This window comes from Erythrolamprus reginae, chromosome 6 (assembly GCF_031021105.1).
Source record: "Erythrolamprus reginae isolate rEryReg1 chromosome 6, rEryReg1.hap1, whole genome shotgun sequence".
NCBI lineage: Eukaryota > Metazoa > Chordata > Lepidosauria > Squamata > Dipsadidae > Erythrolamprus > Erythrolamprus reginae.
The window spans coordinates 1789006-1809235 of NC_091955.1; the positions used below are offsets into that span (position 1 = coordinate 1789006).

The following is a 20230-nucleotide window of genomic DNA, read 5'->3' on the forward strand; positions in this document are numbered from 1 at the left end:
TCGCCCCAGTGTGTCTCTTGGGGGTCAAAAATGAGGCTGACTCAGGGTGGTTAGAGTGCAGCACTGCAGGCTACCTCAGCTAACTGCTAGTTCAGCAGTTCGAATCTCACCACCGGCTCAAGATTGAGTCAGCCTTCCGTCCTTCCGAGGTGGGTCAAATGAGGACCCAGATTGTTGGGGGCAAGAGGCTGAGACTGTCAACCACTTCGAGAGGGCTGTGAAAGCATTACGAAGCGGTATAGAAGTCTAAACGCTAGTGCTATTTTAAAGTCCTTTCCTGGTGACACAACCCCAGAGCAGAGCTACCGTAAGGGCTCAGCAAACAGCTCTACTCCGACCACGGGTCTTGTAAGCTTCGTGGCCCTATTTGACATACAGGCAAAGGTGGGCAGCAGGCAGGACGGGGTGGAACACAGTTCCACTGGCGGAAATGAAGATGTGTGCGCAGCTCCAGCTGATTGGTGGCTGTCACTTCCTGGATGACTGGTCTCGGCTCGGTTCTCCTTTTTCCCCCCACTGCTGCTGCTGCGTCTGCCCTCCTTGCTTTTTTCCTCTTTCCTCCTTCCTGGCCTCGGACGAGCTTCCCTCTCTCCTGCCTGGCTCCCCTCCAGCCTCACACGGCCACCTCCTGCCCGAGGTGCAAGCAGAAGGTGTGGGTGGAAGCGGTGCTGGCAGCATTGATGCTTCTGATAGCACCCGTTCACCTAGCTACCCAGCCTGAGGTGGGGGGGGCACTCAGGAAGGAGAGCGCGGGAAACGCGAAGCAAATTGTCACCCCAGTGAGCCTTGAATGATGATGATCGTTCAAGCCACTCCCACCTGGTCACATGGCCGGCAAGCCACTCCTATCCAGGCATATGATCATTAAGCCACACCCACAAAATAAGCCACACCCACTGTGTGGCAGTAAAAAATTTGGCTGCCCATTACTGTGTACAGGGAGTATTTGACATACGACCACCATTGATCACTCAAACTTTCTCAAGGGAGTCTGCCTCATTTTACGACCTTCCTTGATACCGTTATTATGTGGATGGCTGCAATGGCTAAATGAATCATGAGTCAGAAGGTTGCAAAAGGGTCATAAAGTCCTAATGCTATCGGGTGGCTGCTGTGGTGGTCGTAACAGTAGTGGTTCATATCGGAACAGTAAAGGGCGCTGCACTGGTAGCAAAAGTTGAGCTGCGCGCGCAGCTTTGGGTTCTTGAGGGTGTGTGTGCGCGCCCCAGTGTGTTTTTGCTCCTGCACATGTGTAGAAAGCGATGGGATGCGAGCATGCGTGAGATTTTGGTGATTTTTCTGCTTCTGTGCATGCGCGGAAGCAAAAAAACTACTAAAATATCGTGCATGTGCGCATCCACTCACAAGATTTTGCTTCCTGTTCATGCGCAGAAACAAAACCGCACCAGGACGCGCACGCATGCCCGCAAGACACTCGAAGCTGCACATGCAGCACACCGGTAGTGGCGGTAGGAGCAATCCGGCTGTGGGTCATAAGTGTGAAAAAAACCAATCTTGGGTCGCCTTTTTTCAGCGCTGTAGTAACTGTGGTCACTAAACAAACCGTTGTTAAGTTGGGAACGGTCTGTCCTGGCGTGGGTGTAAACTTTACGAGTGGGTGACAGACATGTCAATTCCACCCAGACATACACACACAAAATCCTCCTCCCAAAACTATTCTTTCCATTCTTAATTTGAAATCTCCTGTCCGCCGTGAAATTTGAGGTCAAAGAAAATATATATATATAACAGAGGCAGAATAATCAGGTCAAGGAAGAGAGATTTTTTTTGTCTCTGCCCTGGTTAAAAGAAATAGAAAAAGCATTTATCTGGATAACAGCAGCCTTCTTCTCCTTCTCTTTCTCCTTCTTCCTCTACCTCTTCTTCCTCTATCTCTTGTTCCTCTCCTTCTCCTTTCTTCTTCTCCTCCTCCTCCTTCCTTCTTATTCCTCCTCTTCCTCTTCTTCCTCCTCTTCTCATTCTCCTCCTCCTTCCTTCTTCTTCTTTCCCTTCCTCTTCCTCTTCTTCCTTCTCTTCCTCTTCCTCCTCCTCTTCTTCTTACTCTTCTTCTTCTGCTACTCCTTCTGCCTTCTTCTCCTCCTCCTCCTCCTCCTTCCTTCTTTTTCTTCCTCTTCCTCTTCTTCCTCCTCTTCCTCTTCCTCCTTCTCCTCCTTTTTCTTCTTGCTTGCATCTTTGCAAAATCTTTAAGAAAGCCCTCGACTGAACGACCATTCATTTAGGGACCGTTCAAAGTTACGACACCACTGGAAAAAAAGAACGACCGATTTTCACACTCTATGACCATTGCAGCAGCATCACATGATCCAAATCCAGATGTTCGGCAACAGACTCGTATTTGCCACAGCTTTGTAGCATCATCTGGGACCACACGATCCCCTTTTGCAACCTTCCGAGCAGCAAAAGTCAAAGGGGGAGAAAGCAGATTCGCTTAACCACCGGGTTATTCATTGAACAACGACACTGATTCACTTAACAAACGTGACAAAAAAAGTCATTAAATGGGGCAAAACCCACTTAGGGACCCAAATTTGGGGCTCAACTGTACTTGCGTCCAAGAGGCGGGTACCAGACTAAAAAAAGGTATTAAAATAGTCGATGCTTTTGTTTTTGTTTTATTACTTATTTATTTATTTATTTATTAGATTTGTGCCTCCCCTCTCTGTAGACTCGTTTTGTTTTTTGTTTTCTGTTTTTGTCTCTTTTTGTTGACTTACTTGCTTGTTATTATCATTATGATTATATATATTGTAAGTTATTTTTCTAATTACATTACGCTGTAGCTTTTTAAAATAATAAAATTTAGGGGAAAAAGAATTAAAAAAGAATTCCGACAGGTTTCAGCCTAATATATTGCATGTCTTCATCACTAAAAGTAGACAAAAATCAAAATAGAAAATAAATAAATTACTGTATATCAAATTGTATTCTGTTTAAGATACTTCAGGAATATCCCTAGAAAAGAGAACTCATTTATCAGTTGTTTATTTTCATTAAGATATTGGAAATAAATATGAGTTATCACAATGGGGGGAAAATATAGGCGATCAGATTGAGGAGATACCTGTGATGGATTATTATTATTATTATTATTATTATTATTATTATTATTATTATTATTATTATTATTATTATTATTATTGGATTTGTATGCCGCCCCTCTCCGTAGATTCCACTTACCGCCGCTATCAGTGAGCTTCCCGCTAAGCTCCGCGACCCCAGCCCACGCGCATCCGAGTGAGATTTTGTTTTTTTGCATGTGCAGAAGCAAAAAATCACCAAAATCTCACTCGCGTGTGAACCTGCTCACGTGATTTTGCTTCCTGCGCATGCGCAGAAGCAAAATCTCACTCGGATGCGCATGGGTGGGCACTGGAGACATGGAGCTGCGCGCGCCGCTCCATTTTCCCTACCGGAGCTACAATGTGGCCCGTAGCGGTCAGAACCCAATACTAGGAGACACCATTTTGTGTACAATGTTTTTTCACCGAGGAAAAGATTTTGGTGGGGGGGAAATCCATCTTTATACGATAGTGGTTGGTTTTTCAATTTCCATTTTCGCTCATGCTTAGCATGCTCGATGGCTTTTTTTTTTTCATTTTTGCTTGCGAATTTGCGTCCCCGCTAATGAAATGTATTTCCATGCCCCAGCGGGCAAAATAACAACCCTCGGCTGCAAACATGCCGAGAGACGCAGAATGAAATAAGTATGATCATAAATAAAATTAATACTTCAATGAGGCCAGGGACGTAATTGTTTTTAAATGGGCCATTTTGTAGCTTGCATTTTTTTTCCTTTGACATTAATGCATCAAAGGCCTTGGACGGATGCTGCGTTCTGGACATTAAATAAAACGTGGTTTTCTTTCTCCCCCCCCCCTTATTACTGCTTTTACCTCCTCATTTGATGTACCACCCCTGCTACCTTATCCAGTTACAGCTAAGCCTCCTGCAAAATAATACCTATATTTTCTTAATTTTAACTAGAACATAAGGCATAGACAGAGAGTTCTCTGTCAGTTCTTGTAACAAGAGCAGGCTTCTGTTTTTCAAGAAATGAATCTGGTTTTTTTGACAGCTGGAAATACTGCAGAGAATAAATGGCAGGGAAGCGTTTCCAAATTTGCATTCAGAGAGTCCTTGATTTATAACCCGTAAATTCAGAATTACATCTGTAAATTGTGCTGGTTGTTAAGCGGCTTTGTCACACGTCTGATCCAGTTTTGAGACGGTCGTTAAGCAAAGCCCTTGTCTACAATAGGTGCTTTTTTTTGTTTGCCAAAAAGCAGGAATAAGCAGCCACATTGAGCGTAAACGACTTGACCAATTGACCGCCGGACTTTGCAAGCCGGTGTAAATGTGAGCCAGTGGCAAAGGGCGCAAAATGTGGCCATGGGAATCTCTAATCTGGGTCATAAATTCCTTGTGTGTCCAATCACACTTGGCCAATAAAAATTCTATTCTATTCTATTCTATTCCATAAGAGACAATGTGGGACGACAACAGAGAATAAGAAAATGTGGTAAAATGATGTATAAATTGTATAAACAGAACAATAATGTACATAAAAGGCTGTAGCTCTGCTTTAAAAAATGTTATATTTTCGTGATGGTGAATCTATGGCCCATGTGCCACAGGGGGCACGTGGAGCCATAAGAGAGGACATGTGAGACTTTTCCATGTTTCTGCATGCGTGCGCTGGCCAGCTGATTTTTAGCCTTGGGAAGCTTCCCTGAAGGCCTGGAGGCAAAAAAAATCACCCAACAGACAAACAGGAAGTTCGGAAAAAACGCATTTCTGGTTTGCCCGTTGTGCTGTTTTTGTGCACACCGGAGGGTTCAGGGAAGCTTCGTGAAGGTTCCACAGTGCAAAAAAGAGCACAACGGGCAAACAAGAAGTGCGTTTTCTTGAACTTTGGATTTGTCCATTTGGGCACTTTTTTAATGTACAGTGGTACCTCTACTTAAGAACGCCTCTACTTAAGAACTTTTCTAGATAAGAACCGGGTGTTCAAGATTTATTTTTTTTGCCTCTTCTTAAGAACCATTTTTTACTTAAGAACCCGAGCCCGGAAAAATTTCCCAGGAAATTTGAGAGCTGCACAGAGGCCTGGCCAGTTTCCTGCCATTCCCCCTTTAATTCCGGCCATCTCAGGCTTTTATGGGCCGCCAGAGGAACCTTTCGGTGGCGCTCAAGGAGGGTTTGGTAGCCCAGAGAGAACAGAGCGTTTTCCTTTCTCTGGGCGCTTTGAGAGGGAATAAACCACTTCACTGTGGTGACTCCCTTGTGCTGCCTCCCACATACCCGGCACAAGGTTGCCTCCCGGAACATCCGGGCGCAGAAAGGCAAAAGGGGGCACTTCACCCCGGCCGAGTCAACTCGGCTTCAGCCAAACGGAGGAGTCACCACAGTGAAGGAAAGGCGCTGGAGACAAAGCGAGCGAGGAGGGGAGCCCTTCAGCATGGGAAGGAAGAGGAAGCAGGGAGCAGCAGCAGCAGCAGCCGTCTTTTGGTCAAAGTAGCGGTAGGTTTCCCCCTTTTGCCGGCATGGGTTTTTCCCTCTGGCGCAGTGTATGGTAGGCAGCTTCACCACCTCAGAGTCCCTCTTTTTTTTTTAAGCCTTAACATTTTGGATTTTTTAAAATTCCCCTCCCCTCCCCTTTATCCTTCGGCAGCGACTGTCCTCCTCCCCCTCTTCTTCCTCCTCCCCCTCCTCCCCCCCAAATTCCGAGCTTTTATTTCTTTCCTAATGGGTTTGCACACATTATTTGCTTTTACATTGATTCCTATGGGTCAAATTGCTTCTACTTATAAATCTTTCTATTTAAGAACCTGGTCACAGAACAAATTAAGTTCTTAAGTAGAGGGACCACTGTATAATAATAATAATCATCATCATCATCATCCCCGATTTACAGTTGTGATTTTTGTTTGATTCTAGGCGACGAAAGCCGGGAGATTAAAAAGCAGATCACGGGGATGAGGAGATTGCTGAACGACAGCACGGGGCGGATCTATCAGCGCGTCGGGAAAGAAGGAGAAAAGGTGAAGGAAGAAGAAGTGCAAGAGTTAGAGGTGGCTTGGACTCCGCGTCTGAACCCTCCCTCGGACACCCACGGGCTCATCCAGCCGTTGCCGAGCGGGTCCTGGAACGAATTGTCTCCCCAGACTGGACACTATTCAGGACAATACGGCACTCGCTCCAAGACCTTCCAGAACCAAGCCAGAATCTTGGGCATAAACGGTACGATATAGATCTCGGTTTTCTACCTATAAACCACGATTGATTAGATTTTTTTTCATTATGCTGTGTTCCTGGGTTACCAAAGGAAGACGAAATCCTTGGTCTGGAGTTGGTGATGTGAAAACTCCCGAGCTTTTTAAAAAAATGTTCCTTATGTGACAGGTAGTCCTCCAATTACAACCAAAAATTGAGCACGATGTTTCTGCAGTTAAGCGAAGCGTTTGTCAAGGGGCCCCGTTGCGAAATGAATCACTGCAGTTGATAAGGTAGCTGCCCCGTCGTTAAATGAATCCGGGTTCCTTGTCAGGAGGTCGCAAGAGGGGATCGCGTGACCCTGGGACACTGCAACGGTCATATGTATGGGTCAGTTGCCCAGAAATCTGAATGTTGATCACGTGACCACTGGAATGCGGTGAGAAATGATTCTCAATAAAAATCAATATCTTAAAAAATATATATTAAAATTATGGTACCCACATAACTGACTTGTTGACTGGGAGTAGTGCGATGGCCTAGGGGTGGAGCTCTCGCTCCACAGTCAGGAAGCTGTGAGTTCAACCCTGGGTAGAGGCAGATATTTCTCTCTCCAGGCACACTGAGAATACGGAATTTTTTGGAGTATAAGATGCACCAAAGTGTAAGACACATCTTAGTTTTGGGGAGGAAGAAGGTAGGGGAAAAAAATCTACCTACCAAGTTTTCATCTGGCTAGCGTCCTGCGGTCTGCTTTAGCCCTTCATTTTATCCCCTGGTTAGGGCTGGAAAAAAATCCTCGGAGGGAGCAGCAATGAAAAAAAGCCTGCAAAGACTTAGAGCTGGAAAAAAACTTCTTCAGAGAGAGTAGGAATGAAAAAATCCTGCAAGCCGGGAAGGTTGTTAGCACCTTATTAGGGCTGAAAAAAAATATTGTTTGGAGGGAGTAGCAATGAAAGCAAGCCTGCAAAGATTTAGGGCTTAAAAAAACCTTATTCAGAGCAATTAGCATTTTTTTAAAAAGCAAGCAAGCCAGAAAGAGCCAGGAAGATCGTTAGCGCCTCATTAGGGTGGAAAGAAAAAGCTTTGAAAAAAACTGGATCTGAGCTTCCCACCCAGTTGACTTCTCTGGCCGGAATCACTGTCGTGAAGTTTGTAACCTGGTCGCTAAGTGAATCATCGAAGTTGTTAAATTAGTGACACGGTTGTTAAGTGAATTTGGTTTCTCCGCTCGTCAGAAGGATGCAAAGCGGGAACATGTAACTGTCGTAAATGTGATTCAGTTTCCAAGCGCCTGAATTTTGATCGCGGGGCCATGGGTATAGTGCAAACGGTTGTGAGAGTGGGGAAATGGTCCTTTTTCCCATGCCGTTGTCACTTTGGTCACTAAACAAACCGTTGTAAGTCGAGGACCGCTTGCATTATTTTCACTGTCATAAAATGATCAGCTCGATACCACGAGAACGTGAAGCTGCCGTCTCTAATCTTCTTCCGAAAAGAGATTTATTTATTTTTAAAGTTCATAAATATTCATGATGTTAACTGAACCTGCTTTTGATTTAAAATATTAGCAGTTGTCTTTCCTTATTTTTTTTTTGTTTCCTATTTCTCATACAGAAAGGAGATTTACATGAGTAATTTTTTGCCGACGCTAATGGGAATGGAAATGAAATTCTCTCGCGCCTGCTGGGTTTATTTATTACAGTTTATTTATTTTTTTCCTCTTTGGGAGGGGGGTGTTTGGAGCTTGACACCCTCATTAGGAATGCATTATATTTGCTGCAGAAAAAATTAATTTCAGCATATTTGGCTTTGTTCAAATGTGGCCACCACCCTCAGCAGAATATTAAGGAGCAGGAAGAATCAAGATGGATAATTTTGGGTTACAACCCTAAGGAGGAACCTTCAATCACTATTGCGAAGGGAAGCGGTTTTTAAGTAAAATATTGTGTAACTGCACAACTTAGCAGCAGCTGTCGCAACTATGGAACCATGTAGTTGTTAAGTGAGGACCTCATAGCAATAGCAAGAGCACAAAGATTTCTGAAGGGTCATTCTTTGTCAAGTGGGGGCTACCTTTGAAAAGTGTTTGGAAACTTCAGATTGTGCAGAATGCAGCTGCGAGAACAATCATGGGCTTCCCCAGATATGCCCATGTCACACCAACACTCCGCAGTCTGTATTTGTTGCCGATCAGTTTCCGGTCACAATTCAAAGTGTTGGTTATGACCTATAAAGCCCTTCATGGCATCGGGCCAGAATATCTCCGGGACCGCCTTCTGCTGCACAAATCCCAGCGACCGGTTAGGTCCCACAGAGTTGGCCTTCTCCAGGTCCCATCGACTAAGCAATGTCGTTTGGTGGGACCCAGGAGAAGAGCCTTCTCTGTGGTGGCTCCGGCCCTCTGGAACCAGCTCCCCCAGAGATTAGAATTGCCCCCACCCACCTTGCCTTTCGTAAACTCCTTAAAACCCACCTCTTGTCATCAAGCGTGAGGGAACTGAGATATCTCCCCCTGCCTATGTAGTTCTAGTGCATGATATGACTGTATGTATGTTTTTATATTGGGGTTCCTTGCTTTTAGATTTTAAATGTACAATTGTTATCTTAGATTTTAATTATTAGATTTGTCAATATATATTGTTTTTATCATTGTTGTGAGCTGCCCCGAGTCTGCGGAGAGGGGCGTCATACATATCTAATTAATAATGATAATGATAATGATAATGATAATAATAATAATAATAATAATAATAATAATAATAATAATAGTGCAGTACTGCAGGCCACTAAAGCTGACTGTAGATCTGTAGATCAGCAGTTCAAATCTCACCACCGGCTCAAAGTTGAGTCAGCCTTCCATCCTTCCGAGGTGGGTCAAATGAGGACCCGAATTATGGGGGCAATAGGCTGGCTCTGTTCAAAAGTGCTATTGCTAACATGTTGTAAGCTGCCCTGAGTCTAAAGAGAAGGGTGGCATAAAAAATAGAATAAATAAATAATCCTCATTAGAAAGAGCCCTTTTTTCTATCGCTCTCTGTTTTCTCACCTTCAATCACCTTCATTTTCATCTCAATAGAAAGCGCACATTTTCTTCTATCACATATGTTGTTTTTGTGATGGTTTCTCTTCAAATAAGGCTTCCATTTCACCTGGTCCACTTGACAAAGAATGAGCCAGAAGTAGTCCTTCTAGAAGGAGAGCCAAGAATGCCTGTTGCTGAGGGAGAAATTTGTTATGTGAGTTTTGTCCCAAGTTACAAATTCTCTCACCACGTTGGTTAAAGGGATCGCTGCAGTGGATAAGTTAGTAAGGCCGTTGTTAAGCGAATCGGGCTTCCCCTTGGATTTTGCTTCTCCGATGGGCGCAAAAGGGGACTGCGTATCCCCGGGATGCTGCAACCGCCATGAATATGAATCAGTTGCCTAACGTCTTAATTTTGATCACAACGGTCGTAAATCAGGGGCAGATTCCAGATTCACTACTACTAGACAAAGACGGTACACAGGTAGCAAAAATTGAGCTGTGTGCGCTTCACTTCTGCTGCAGGGGAATGCGCATTTCAGCAAGATTTTGCTTCTGCGCATGCCCAGAAAGCAAAATATTGCAAGGGGACGCAGATGAGCATGAGATTTTGGTGGGGTTTTTTTTTGCTTCTGCGCATGCCCAGAAAGCAAAATATTGCAAGGGAACGCAGACGAGCATGATATTTTGGTGGGGTTTTTTTTTGCTTCTGCGCATGCCCAGAAAGCAAAATATTGCAAGGGGACGCAGATGAGCATGAGATTTTGGTGGGGGTTTTTTTTGCTTCTGCGCATGCCCAGAAAGCAAAATATTGCAAGGGGACGCAGACGAGCATGAGATTTTGGTGGGGTTTTTTTTTGCTTCTGCGCATGCCCAGAAAGCAAAATATTGCAAGGGAACGCAGACGAGCATGAGATTTTGGTGGGGGGGGGTTTGCTTCTGCGCATGCCCAGAAAGCAAAATATTGCAAGGGGACGCAGACGAGCATGAGATTTTGGTGGGGTTTTTTTTTGCTTCTGCGCATGCCCAGAAAGCAAAATATTGCAAGGGGACGCAGATGAGCATGAGATTTTGGTGGGGGGTTTTTTTGCTTCTGCGCATGCCCAGAAAGCAAAATATTGCAAGGGGACGCAGACGAGCATGAGATTTTGGTGGGGGGTTTTTTTGCTTCTGCGCATGCCCAGAAAGCAAAATATTGCAAGGGGACGCAGACGAGCATGAGATTTTGGTGGGGGGTTTTTTTGCTTCTGCGCATGCCCAGAAAGCAAAATATTGCAAGGGGACGCAGATGAGCATGAGATTTTGGTGGGGGGTTTTTTTGCTTCTGCGCATGCCCAGAAAGCAAAATATTGCAAGGGGACGTAGACGAGCATGAGATTTTGGTGGGGTTTTTTTTTGCTTCTGCGCATGCCCAGAAAGCAAAATATTGCAAGGGAACGCAGACGAGCATGAGATTTTGGTGGGGGTTTTTTTGCTTCTGCGCATGCCCAGAAAGCAAAATATTGCAAGGGGACGCAGACGAGCATGAGATTTTGGTGGGGGTTTTTTGCTTCTGCGCATGCCCAGAAGCAAAAAAATTGGTGGAATCGTGCGCGTGTATCCCCTCATGAAATTTCTGCGCAGGTGCATAAGCAAAATCTCGCTGGGATACATGTGGCCCCGCAGCAGAAGCGCAGCTCAATTTTTGCTATGGGTGCACCATCCTTATCCTTCCTGGTAGCAACCCGATACTGCCGTAAGGGTGAAAAAGGGTTCTAAATTCCCTTTTCTCAGTCCCGTTGTAACTTTGAGCGGTCGCTAAATGAACCGTTGTAACTTGAGGACTAGGTGTGTTGTGTCGTATTCGCAAAAGCCAGACGAGCAAGAGCTGCCGACGTGAAGGAGACATGGCGACGACCTCCGTTGTGCTCCCCCACGAACTCCGTTCCACAACGCAAACACTGCGTGCTTCGACGAGAGTTGCCGTTTTTGTGGCCTCTCAACTACACCATTTTGTGCAAAGAAAAGGAAGGCAACAAAACCCGGTCCTGTCACAAAGTCTTGCTGGAAAGATTTTGTTTCAGGGGTTTTGGCTTCGCCGGCTGCAAGACCCGACGGCTTTCCGGAAGCCCGTGTGGACATGTTGCATAGCCACAGGAGGGCTGACGGGGTGGATTTCTTCTCTTTTTTTTTTCAGGAGAAATCCCGGCGGCGAATGCCTCCTCCTCCTCCTCTCCCGGATCGAATTGTTGCACTTGCAATTGTCAACCTGCTCTGCAGGCCATTCTTCAGGAGCTGAAGACCATGCGGAAGATCATGCAGATCCAAGCCGGTAGGACAAGCGGTGGTTCAAAGCAACATACAAACCATGTGGAATATTCTCAGACTCTCTCTTTTCTCCCTCTCTCTCGTCTCTCACTCACTTCTTGCTCTCTCTCTCTCTCTTCTCATTCTCACTCCCCTCTCTTCTCTCTTTCTCTCTCTTTTCTCTATCTCGCTCTCTTCTCTCTCTTCTCCCTCACTCCTCTCTCTCTTTTCTCTCTTCTCACTCTCTCACTCTCCTCTATTCTCTCGTTCGCCTTCCCTCTTCTCTCTCTCTCCTCCTGCTCTTCCTCTCTTCTCTTTCTGTCTTCTCTCTGTCTTCTCACTCTTGCTCTCTTCTCTCTCTCTCTTGCTTGCTTCTCTCTTTCTTTCTCTCTTCTCTTTCTATCTCCTCTCTTCTCTCTCACTCACTCTCTTCTCATTCTTGCTCTCTCCTCTCTCTTGCTCTTGCTCCCTCTTCTCTCTCTCCCTCTTCTCCCTCTTCTCTCTCTTGCTCTCTTCACTCTCTCTCCTCTCGCTCTCTTCTTTTTCTCTCGTCTCCCTGTGTCTCATTTTACAGAGTTGGTCTCAAAGGAAACCTCTATGGAATGGGAGTGCCTTTTTTCCCCTCAAGAGGCAACTGGATTTTCTTGGTTTTCCTTTGAAGAGGTTTTGCTTCTCATCCAAGAAGCTTCTTCAGCTCTGAGTTGATCTGAACTGAACGGAAGAAGCGAAGAAGCTTCTGCCATGAGAAGCGAAGCTTCTTCAAGGAAAAACCCAAGAAAGTCCAGCCGCCTTTTGGAAAGACGTCTACGGAGATTTTCAATCATCTAAGCCATGGTTTGTCCCGTAGGTGGTTTTCCAAAAGTTAACGGGACTTTCTTGGGGGTTTTTTGAAGGGGTTTTGCTTCTCATCCAAGAACCATCCAGTCAGAGCTTGGATGAGAAGTGAAACCTATTCAAAGAAAAACAAGACAATCTAGTTGGCTTCATGGAAAAGCACCTTTGGGACAACCTTGATCTGGATGATGGGAAATCTCCATCAACACACAACTGCATGGCTTTCTTTAATAATTGTCTGGGAAATTCTGGGAGTTGAAGTCTACCCACAGGTTGGCAATTTGGGTGTCCTCCTAAACCAGGGCTGGGCAAAGTTGGCTCTTCTATGACATATGGACTTCAACTCCCAGAATTCCTGAGCTAATCGTGCTAGCTCAGGAATTCTGGGAGTTGAAGTCCACTTGTCATAGAAGAGCCAACTTGACCTACCCCTGTCCTAGACTCACAGCCAGTAATGCGCTGCTGCCCCCCACGGAGGGGGGCAGTATAGTCCATCGCTGATCTTTACTCATGGAGATGCTTGTAGAGATGGCTCCCTGTAGCCCCATCCTTGTTTCCTTCCAGGAATCTGTGGTTGGGGCTGAGTTTTGAGGGGTTAACGGCGACGTGCAGATCGGAAGCAAAATTTGTCCTGTGATAAAACTCATTTTGCAAGCCGCTCACCTCTTGTTTTCTTCTCAGCAGCTGCCCAGAACCGACCGCAGCCTCCGGTTCCTCTGACTACCTTGCAGAAGTCCACAGTTACGAGGAAGAGGAATAAAAAGAAAAAAGCCGCCCCAAAGACTGTGGAACCCCTAAATGTGAAACAGAAACCCGGCGCCGTGGAGAACGACAGGAAGTTACCAGCGAGTTCGGAGAGGTTGAGCTTGGAAGGGGCCGCTGGATCCGCCTTGAAAACTGAGCCGCCGGCTTCAGGATTCGGCATCGTGCTCGAATCTTCGTCTTCAGATGTAAGTGGACGAGATGTGGTCAGTTGCGGGCGATCCTCGATCTACAATGGTCCATTTAGCTACCATTCAAAGTTACGATGGCGATGAAAAAAGTGACTTACAACCATTTTTTTCACACTTACGACCGTAGGAGGCTACATTGTGGTTGTATATCAAGGACTTTCTGTATTGACAGTGCATTGTTCTTTAAATAATAATAGTCCATTGTTCATTAAATCATCATCATCATAGTAGATACTTGGAACAAACTTCCAGCAGACATGGTTGGTAAATCCACAGTAACTGAACTTAAACATGCCTGGGATAAACATATATCCATCGTAACATAAAATACAGGAAATAGTATAAGGGCAGACTAGATGGACCATGAGGTCTTTTTCTGCCGTCTATATTCTATGTTTCTATGTTTCTATCATCGTCATCATCATAATACTAATATTAATAATTTTCATGACAATTCTGTCCCAATGTCCTACAGTTTCTTAGCAATTCTTAGAATAACTTTGTTACTTTCCTACGGGATATTTCATTAATCCATCAGACGTAGCATCAAAGCTAATCAAATATATACTGTATATCTATTTTTAGAAGAGATTTGTGAGCATTGGGTGACTTTGGAGATAGGGAGTTCTAGTTAGGTGTGGGAGCCAGCTGGGTGACTTTGGGCCCATCACCAGGAGATAGGGAGTTCTAGTCTTGCTTTAGCCATGAGAGCCATCTAGGTGACTTTGGGCCCATCACCAGGAGACAGGGAGTTCTAGTCCCGCCTTAGACATGAGAGCCATCTGGGTGACTTTGGGCCCATCACCAGGAGATAGGGAGTTCTAGTCCCGCCTTAGACATGAGAGCCATCTGGGTGACTTTGGGCCCATCACCAGGAGACAGGGAGTTCTAGTCCCGCCTTAGACATGAGAGCCATCTGGGTGACTTTGGGCCCATCACCAGGAGATAGGGAGTTCTAGTTTTGCTTTAGCCATGAGAGCCATCGAGGTGACTTTGAGCACATCATCAGGAGACTGGGAGTTCTAGTTCCGCTAGAGAGCTGGAAAAGCGGTATTTAATTGTTATTGGAATTGGACGTTTGTCGAACAATTGTCTGGGAAGGTGAAAAACTGCTTTGGAGCTACAAGCTTGGCCAACTTCACTGCGGAGGAAGAAGCTGGGCGTTCATTCTTTCAATGCACTTGTGGGGGGGTTTTCTTCATTTTGAGAAGAACGGTTTCCAATTTCCTAAGTGCGCCCCAGATCACAGGACCTAATTAAATTCTGTATCAGTGATCATAAAAGAAAGGAGTTGTGTACGCGGTGCCTTTCTACGGAGAAGTGTAAACTCATAATGAAGGAGCAGGCTAATTCACTTACACGGAGGCCAGCTATACCTGCTAATCAGATTAGTATCTCATACCCCTAAGATCCTTATCGCGGCCCGTAGTAAAGGACTTTATGGCGGGTTTTTTGTGTGTGTGCTGCTGCTGATCCTGTGTGTAATTAAAATTAAAATGTTTGGAAGGAGGACCGGGTACTTCTCCTTTAGTTTTATGACGTAGTCTGAATTTTATTTTAATTTCGATCTTCGGTTTTATCAGAATTTTGACCACGCAGACGCCATCTTTTAAAGCCCGTCAATGCAAAAATGATTGACAAATCGCAGTTTTGCTAGACTAAGACCCAGCTCTTGGGAGTTTTTGGAAGTTTTAATTGGGTACTTATGAAAGCCCGGCGTTAAAAATATAGTTTGGGCCGCAAACCTCAACGAAGGTTTCAGAACTGCTATGATGTTTCTTTGGGTTTAATCTCAAGAATTCAGCTTTATGGTATTTTAAGTCCAGGAACCGATGGACGATTCTTCTTTCATTTCATTTATTCATTTGTCCAATACACAAATACATAGGAAGAAAAATAGACATGTGGTAATATATATAAGGGTAAAAGTGAACTTAGAGGAGAGGATATATGAAAGGAAGAGAATATATATGATAGATGAAAGAAAGGAAAGACAATTGGACAGGGGACAAAAGGCACACCAGTGCACTTATGTACGCCCCTTACTGGCCTCTTAGGAACCTGGAGAGGTCAATCCTGGATAGTCTAAGGGAGAAGTGTTGGGGGTTAGGGGTTGACACTATTGAGTCCGGTAATGAGTTCCATGCTTCGATAACTCGATTGTTGAAATCATATTTTTTACAGTCAAGTTTGGAGCGGTTCGTATTAAGTTTGAATCTGTTGCGTGCTCTTGTGTTGTTGCGGTTGAAGCTGAAGTAGTCATTGACCGGTAGGACGTTGCAGCATATGATCTTGTGGGCAATACTTAAATCGTGTTTTAGGCGCCGTAGTTCTAGGCTTTCTAGGCCCAGGATTGTTAGTCTATTTTCGTAGGATATTCTGTTTCAAGTGGAGGAGTGAAGGGCTCTTCTGGTGAAATATCTTCTAAATATATTTTCTGTTTGTTTCAATAAAAGGCGAATAAGATGTCAAACTGGCAAAGAAAGTAACCTTTAATCAATTACAATGTTTTATAAATGCTTAGGATTAATTCTAATGGGCGACTTACTCATTTTAGCCCAACAAATATTAGTGTTAATCATGTGCACAATTGTCTTGATTATTTCCTGTTATCAAGCACTGTTTAACTGTTAACCACCCTGTAAGGATGGACGTGAGATGCTCAATTGGGCACTGATGGCTTGCAATTGGAAGATAATGCCCCTCTAAAGGAATCGGGAATAAATCAGCATTTTATGTGACCGAAATACCAACGGATTCATTTAGGAAACACACACAGATCACTTTAATTGGATCTGTAATTGAAGCTTTATCTTCCCTGTGCAAAACCTTGCAGAAGAAACTTATTTCGATCTTTTTCTAAAGTAAGATTGTGGACAGATTGGTAGTCCTGCTTTTTCAGGATTATTCTTGTGGCCATGCGATAATCTGATGGTTAGAAACTGCGCTATATAGAAGATTAACGGGTGCTCGTTGTAGAATAGGATCCAATTTTATTCTGACGCTGCCTTGGAATTGACTAATTGTGCTGCTGTTTTTATCCTGGTTTTGGTCCACCAGGTTGGAAGCTGAAGTGGTTTAGCTTAATCTCAGATCAAATCTGCAAAATTTCCAATCGCCGTTTGCCTCGGATAGTTAATTGGCTGATTATTAATAGACAGAGAAAGGGGCCGTTCGCATTCCAGGGCTTTGTGTGAGTGTCTGTAGTGTGTGGTTGTGCCTCATGGGCCAATTGTTACATTCTCAGACTGAAGCACATAGGCTTCAATCATTGAAGGGCCGGTCATCTTCGAGATTGTTGGGGGCAAGAGGCTGGTTCTGTATACCGCTTAGAGAGGGCTGCAAAAGCACTGTGGAGCGGTACATAAGTCTAAATGCTATTGCTATATATAAAATATAAGGTATAAAAATACTGTGTAAGATATACAATATCAGATATAAGATAACCTTTATTGTCACTTTTTTCTGTGAACACACTGGGATACATTAAAAAAATGAAATTCTCAAAAGAAAATGAATAAATACACATACATGCACACAAATACATGTGGTATCTGTCTACACCAGTGTTTCCCAACCTGGGCAACTTGAAGATATCTGGACTTCAACTCCCAGAATTCCAATGAATTAATGTAATTCCAATGAATGAAAACTCTTCTGGCACCAGGTTTATTTATTTATTTATTCATTCATTCATTCATTTATTACATTTGTATGCCACCCCTCTCCGTAGACTCGGGGCGGCTAACAACAATAGTGAAACAACATATAACAAATCTAATATTTAAAATAATTCAAAAGACCCTAATTTAAAAACCAATCATACACACAAACATACCATGCATGAATTGTATAGGCCTAGGGGGAAGAGAATATCTCAGTTCCCCCATGCCTGACGACAGAGGTGGGTTTTAAGGAGCTTACGAAAGGCGAGGAGGGTGGGGGCAATTCTGATCTCTGGGGGGAGTTGGTTCCATAGTTTGGGGCCGCCACAGAGAAGGCTCTTCCCCTGGGTCCCACCAAACGACATTGTTTAGTCGCCGGGACCCGGAGAAGGCCAACTGTGTGGGACCTAACTGGTCGCTGGGATTTGTGCGGCAGAAGGTTAATATAGTTTATTTATTTATTTATTTATTTATTATTTGGATTTGTATGCCGCCCCTCTCCGAAGACTAGTTGGTGCAAAACGCCTGTATTGCCTGTACTGTATAGAGCGCTGGTGAGATCCACATTTGGAATACTTTGTCCAGTTCTGGAGACCTCACCTACAAGATATCAAGATATTGGTAAAATTGAAGGGGTCCAAAGACGGGCGACAAAAATGGTGGAAGGTCTTCAGCATAAAACCGATCAGGAAAGACTTAATGAACTCAATCTGTCTAGTCTGGAGGACAGAAGAAAAAGGGGGGACAGGATTGAAACAGTTAAATAGGTTCAAGGGTTAAATAAGGTTCAGGAGGGAAGTGTTTTTAATAGGAAAGTGAACCTACAAGAACAAGGGGCACAATCTGAGGTTAGTTGGGGGAAAGATCAGAAGCAACTTGAGAAAATATTATTTGACTGAGAGTCGTAGATGCTTGGAACAAACTTCCAGTCACTGAATTGAAATATGCCTGGGATAAACATACTGTATATCCATTCTAAGATAAAATACAGGAAATAGTGCAAGGGCAGACGAGATGGACCAGGAGGTCTTTTTCTGCCGCCAATCTTCTATGTTTCTATTTGCGCCAACTTGTTTTACCCGCAGAGTGATGTTGTTGTTCATCCTCCCTTGTTATTCCCTTCTTTTTTTCCGATAGCCAGAAGTCCAGCTTGCTGAAGGTTTTGACGTTTTTATGGCTAAATCCCAACTGGACTCTATCTTAGCCAATTACACCCGCTCAGGAAGTCTCCTCTTTCGAAAACTGGTGTGTGCGTTTTTTGACGACAAGACCTTGGCCAACTCTCTGCCCAACGGCAAAAGGAAAAGAGGCCTCAACGACAACCGGAAAGGACTGGACCAAAACATTGTGGGTGCAATAAAAGGTATTTACACTTCCCTACTTTTATATACGCCTCCTTTTCAGAAGTCTTCTCAACACGGGCGGTTTCGCACAGGGGTGGATCCCATTACTACCGCTTCTGGTGCATTGTATGAGCAGTTTTGGTTCTCTTGCGTGCAAACGCGCATGTCCCTGTGTGTTTTTGCTTCTGCACATGCCCAGGACTCAACTCAACCCTGATAAGACGGAGTGGCTGTGGGTTTTGCCTCCCAAGGACAATTCTATCTGTCCATCCATAACCCTGGGGGAGGAGTCATTGACCCCCTCAGAGAGGGTCTGCAACTTGGGCGTCCTCCTCGATCCACCGCTCACATTAGAGCACCATCTTTTAGCTGTGGCGAGGGGGGCGTTTGCCCAGGTTCGCCTGGTGCACCAGTTGCGGCCCTATCTGGACCGGGACTCATTACTCACAGACACTCATGCCCTCATCACCTCAAGGCTCGACTACTGTAACGCTCTCTTCATGGGGCTACCTTTGAAAAGTGTTTGGAAACTTCAGATCGTGCAAAATGCAGCTGCGAGAGCTATCATGGGCCTTCACACCAACATTCCGCAGTCTGCATTGGTTGCTGATCGGTTTCCAGTCACAATTCAAAGTACGGTAACAACCTGTAATGGGCAGCCAAAATTTTTACTGCCATGCTGTGGGTGTGGCTTATTTTGTGGGTGTGGCTTAATGGTCATGTGACTGGGTAGGAATGGCTTGCCGGCCATGTGACCAGGTGGGAATGGCTTGAACGAGCGTCATCGTTCAAATGAACTCTTAAGTCCTCGACTTACAACCTTACCAGTGTTGCTCGCTGGGGTGACAATTTGCTTCGCGTTTCCCGCACTCTCCTTCCTGGGTCACCCCCCCTTGCCTCAGGCTGGGTAGCTGGGCGAACGGGTGCTGCCAGAAGCATCAATGCTGCCAGCGCCGCTTCCATCCCCGCCTTCTGCTTGCACCTCAGGCGGGAGGTGGCCACGTGAGGCTGGAGGGGAGCCGGGCAGGAGAGAGGGAAGCTCGTCCGAGGCCAGGAAGGAGAAAAGAGGAAAAAAGCAAGGAGCCCAGACACAGCAGCAGCAGCAGCAGGGGAAAAAAGGAGAGCTGAGCCGAGACAAGTCATCCAGGAAGTGACAGCCGCCGATTAGCTGGAGCTGCGCACGCATCTTCATTTCCGCCAGTGGAACTGCGTTCCACCCCGTCCTGCCTGCTGCCCACCCCTGGTAGCAACCCACCACTGAACCCAGCTTTGGTGTGTGTGTCTGTGTGTGTATTTGTCTGTCTGTCTGTGTGTATGGAAACTTTGAGGTCAACTGTGGTCCTAAGTCAAAGACTACCCACACTCACGCACCGTATATATATCTGAAATATGTATCTGAATCAGTTTTCAGTCCCATCCAGCTGCCTCTCTCCCTCAAGTGGCGCCAGGAGGCACCATCCTGACAAGGAGACTCCTTTGATTGACTGGCGGGTGCCACCCAAGCAATGGGGCCTGAGGGACGTCTTCCTGGCTTCATCAGGGACTCTCCTACACAGCAGTAGGAAGTGGTGCCTTGGAGGGACTCCGCTCTGCCTGGCGCCATTCACCCCGGTTGACTTTAGAAAGCTGTTCTTGAAGGGAGACTGTAGACCCATTTATTCCTTCTGGGTGGCTCCATCAGCCTTTGACCACATTTAAGAATCAGGAGGTCTTGTTTGTTTAGTTTATTTATTTATTTTGTTCAATTTGTACGCTGCCCAAAACTCCCTAAGGACAAGAAGAACTAGACACACAGTCTTAATATACTGCTCCAAAAAATAAAGGGAACCCTCAAAGAACCCATCCTAGATCCGAATGAAGGAAATATTCTTCTTGAATACTTTGTTCTGTA

At 45.1% G+C, this 20230-nt stretch overlaps 1 protein-coding gene across 11 annotated transcripts in view; it reads left to right on the forward strand.

Annotated features, from left to right (window-relative positions):
• The window catches only part of BEND7 (BEN domain containing 7), a 55092-nt gene that overhangs the window by 15700 nt on the left and 19162 nt on the right, over positions 1–20230 (forward strand). For 6 of the 11 annotated variants that reach the window (XR_011559430.1, XR_011559431.1, XM_070755013.1 and 3 more), the window contains exons 3-6: positions 5959–6261; positions 11435–11569; positions 13063–13328; positions 18134–18359. Coding sequence is in view for 8 of the 11 variants with exons in the window: in XM_070755013.1 (XP_070611114.1) it covers positions 5959–6261; positions 11435–11569; positions 13063–13328; positions 18134–18359 (930 nt within the window). In the remaining 3 variants the exon portion in view is untranslated. Of the gene's footprint in view, positions 1–5958; positions 6262–11434; positions 11570–13059; positions 13329–18133; positions 18360–20230 lie in introns of all 11 variants that reach the window. The other 5 variants (XR_011559429.1, XM_070755018.1, XM_070755012.1 and 2 more) reach the window with 1 other exon arrangement.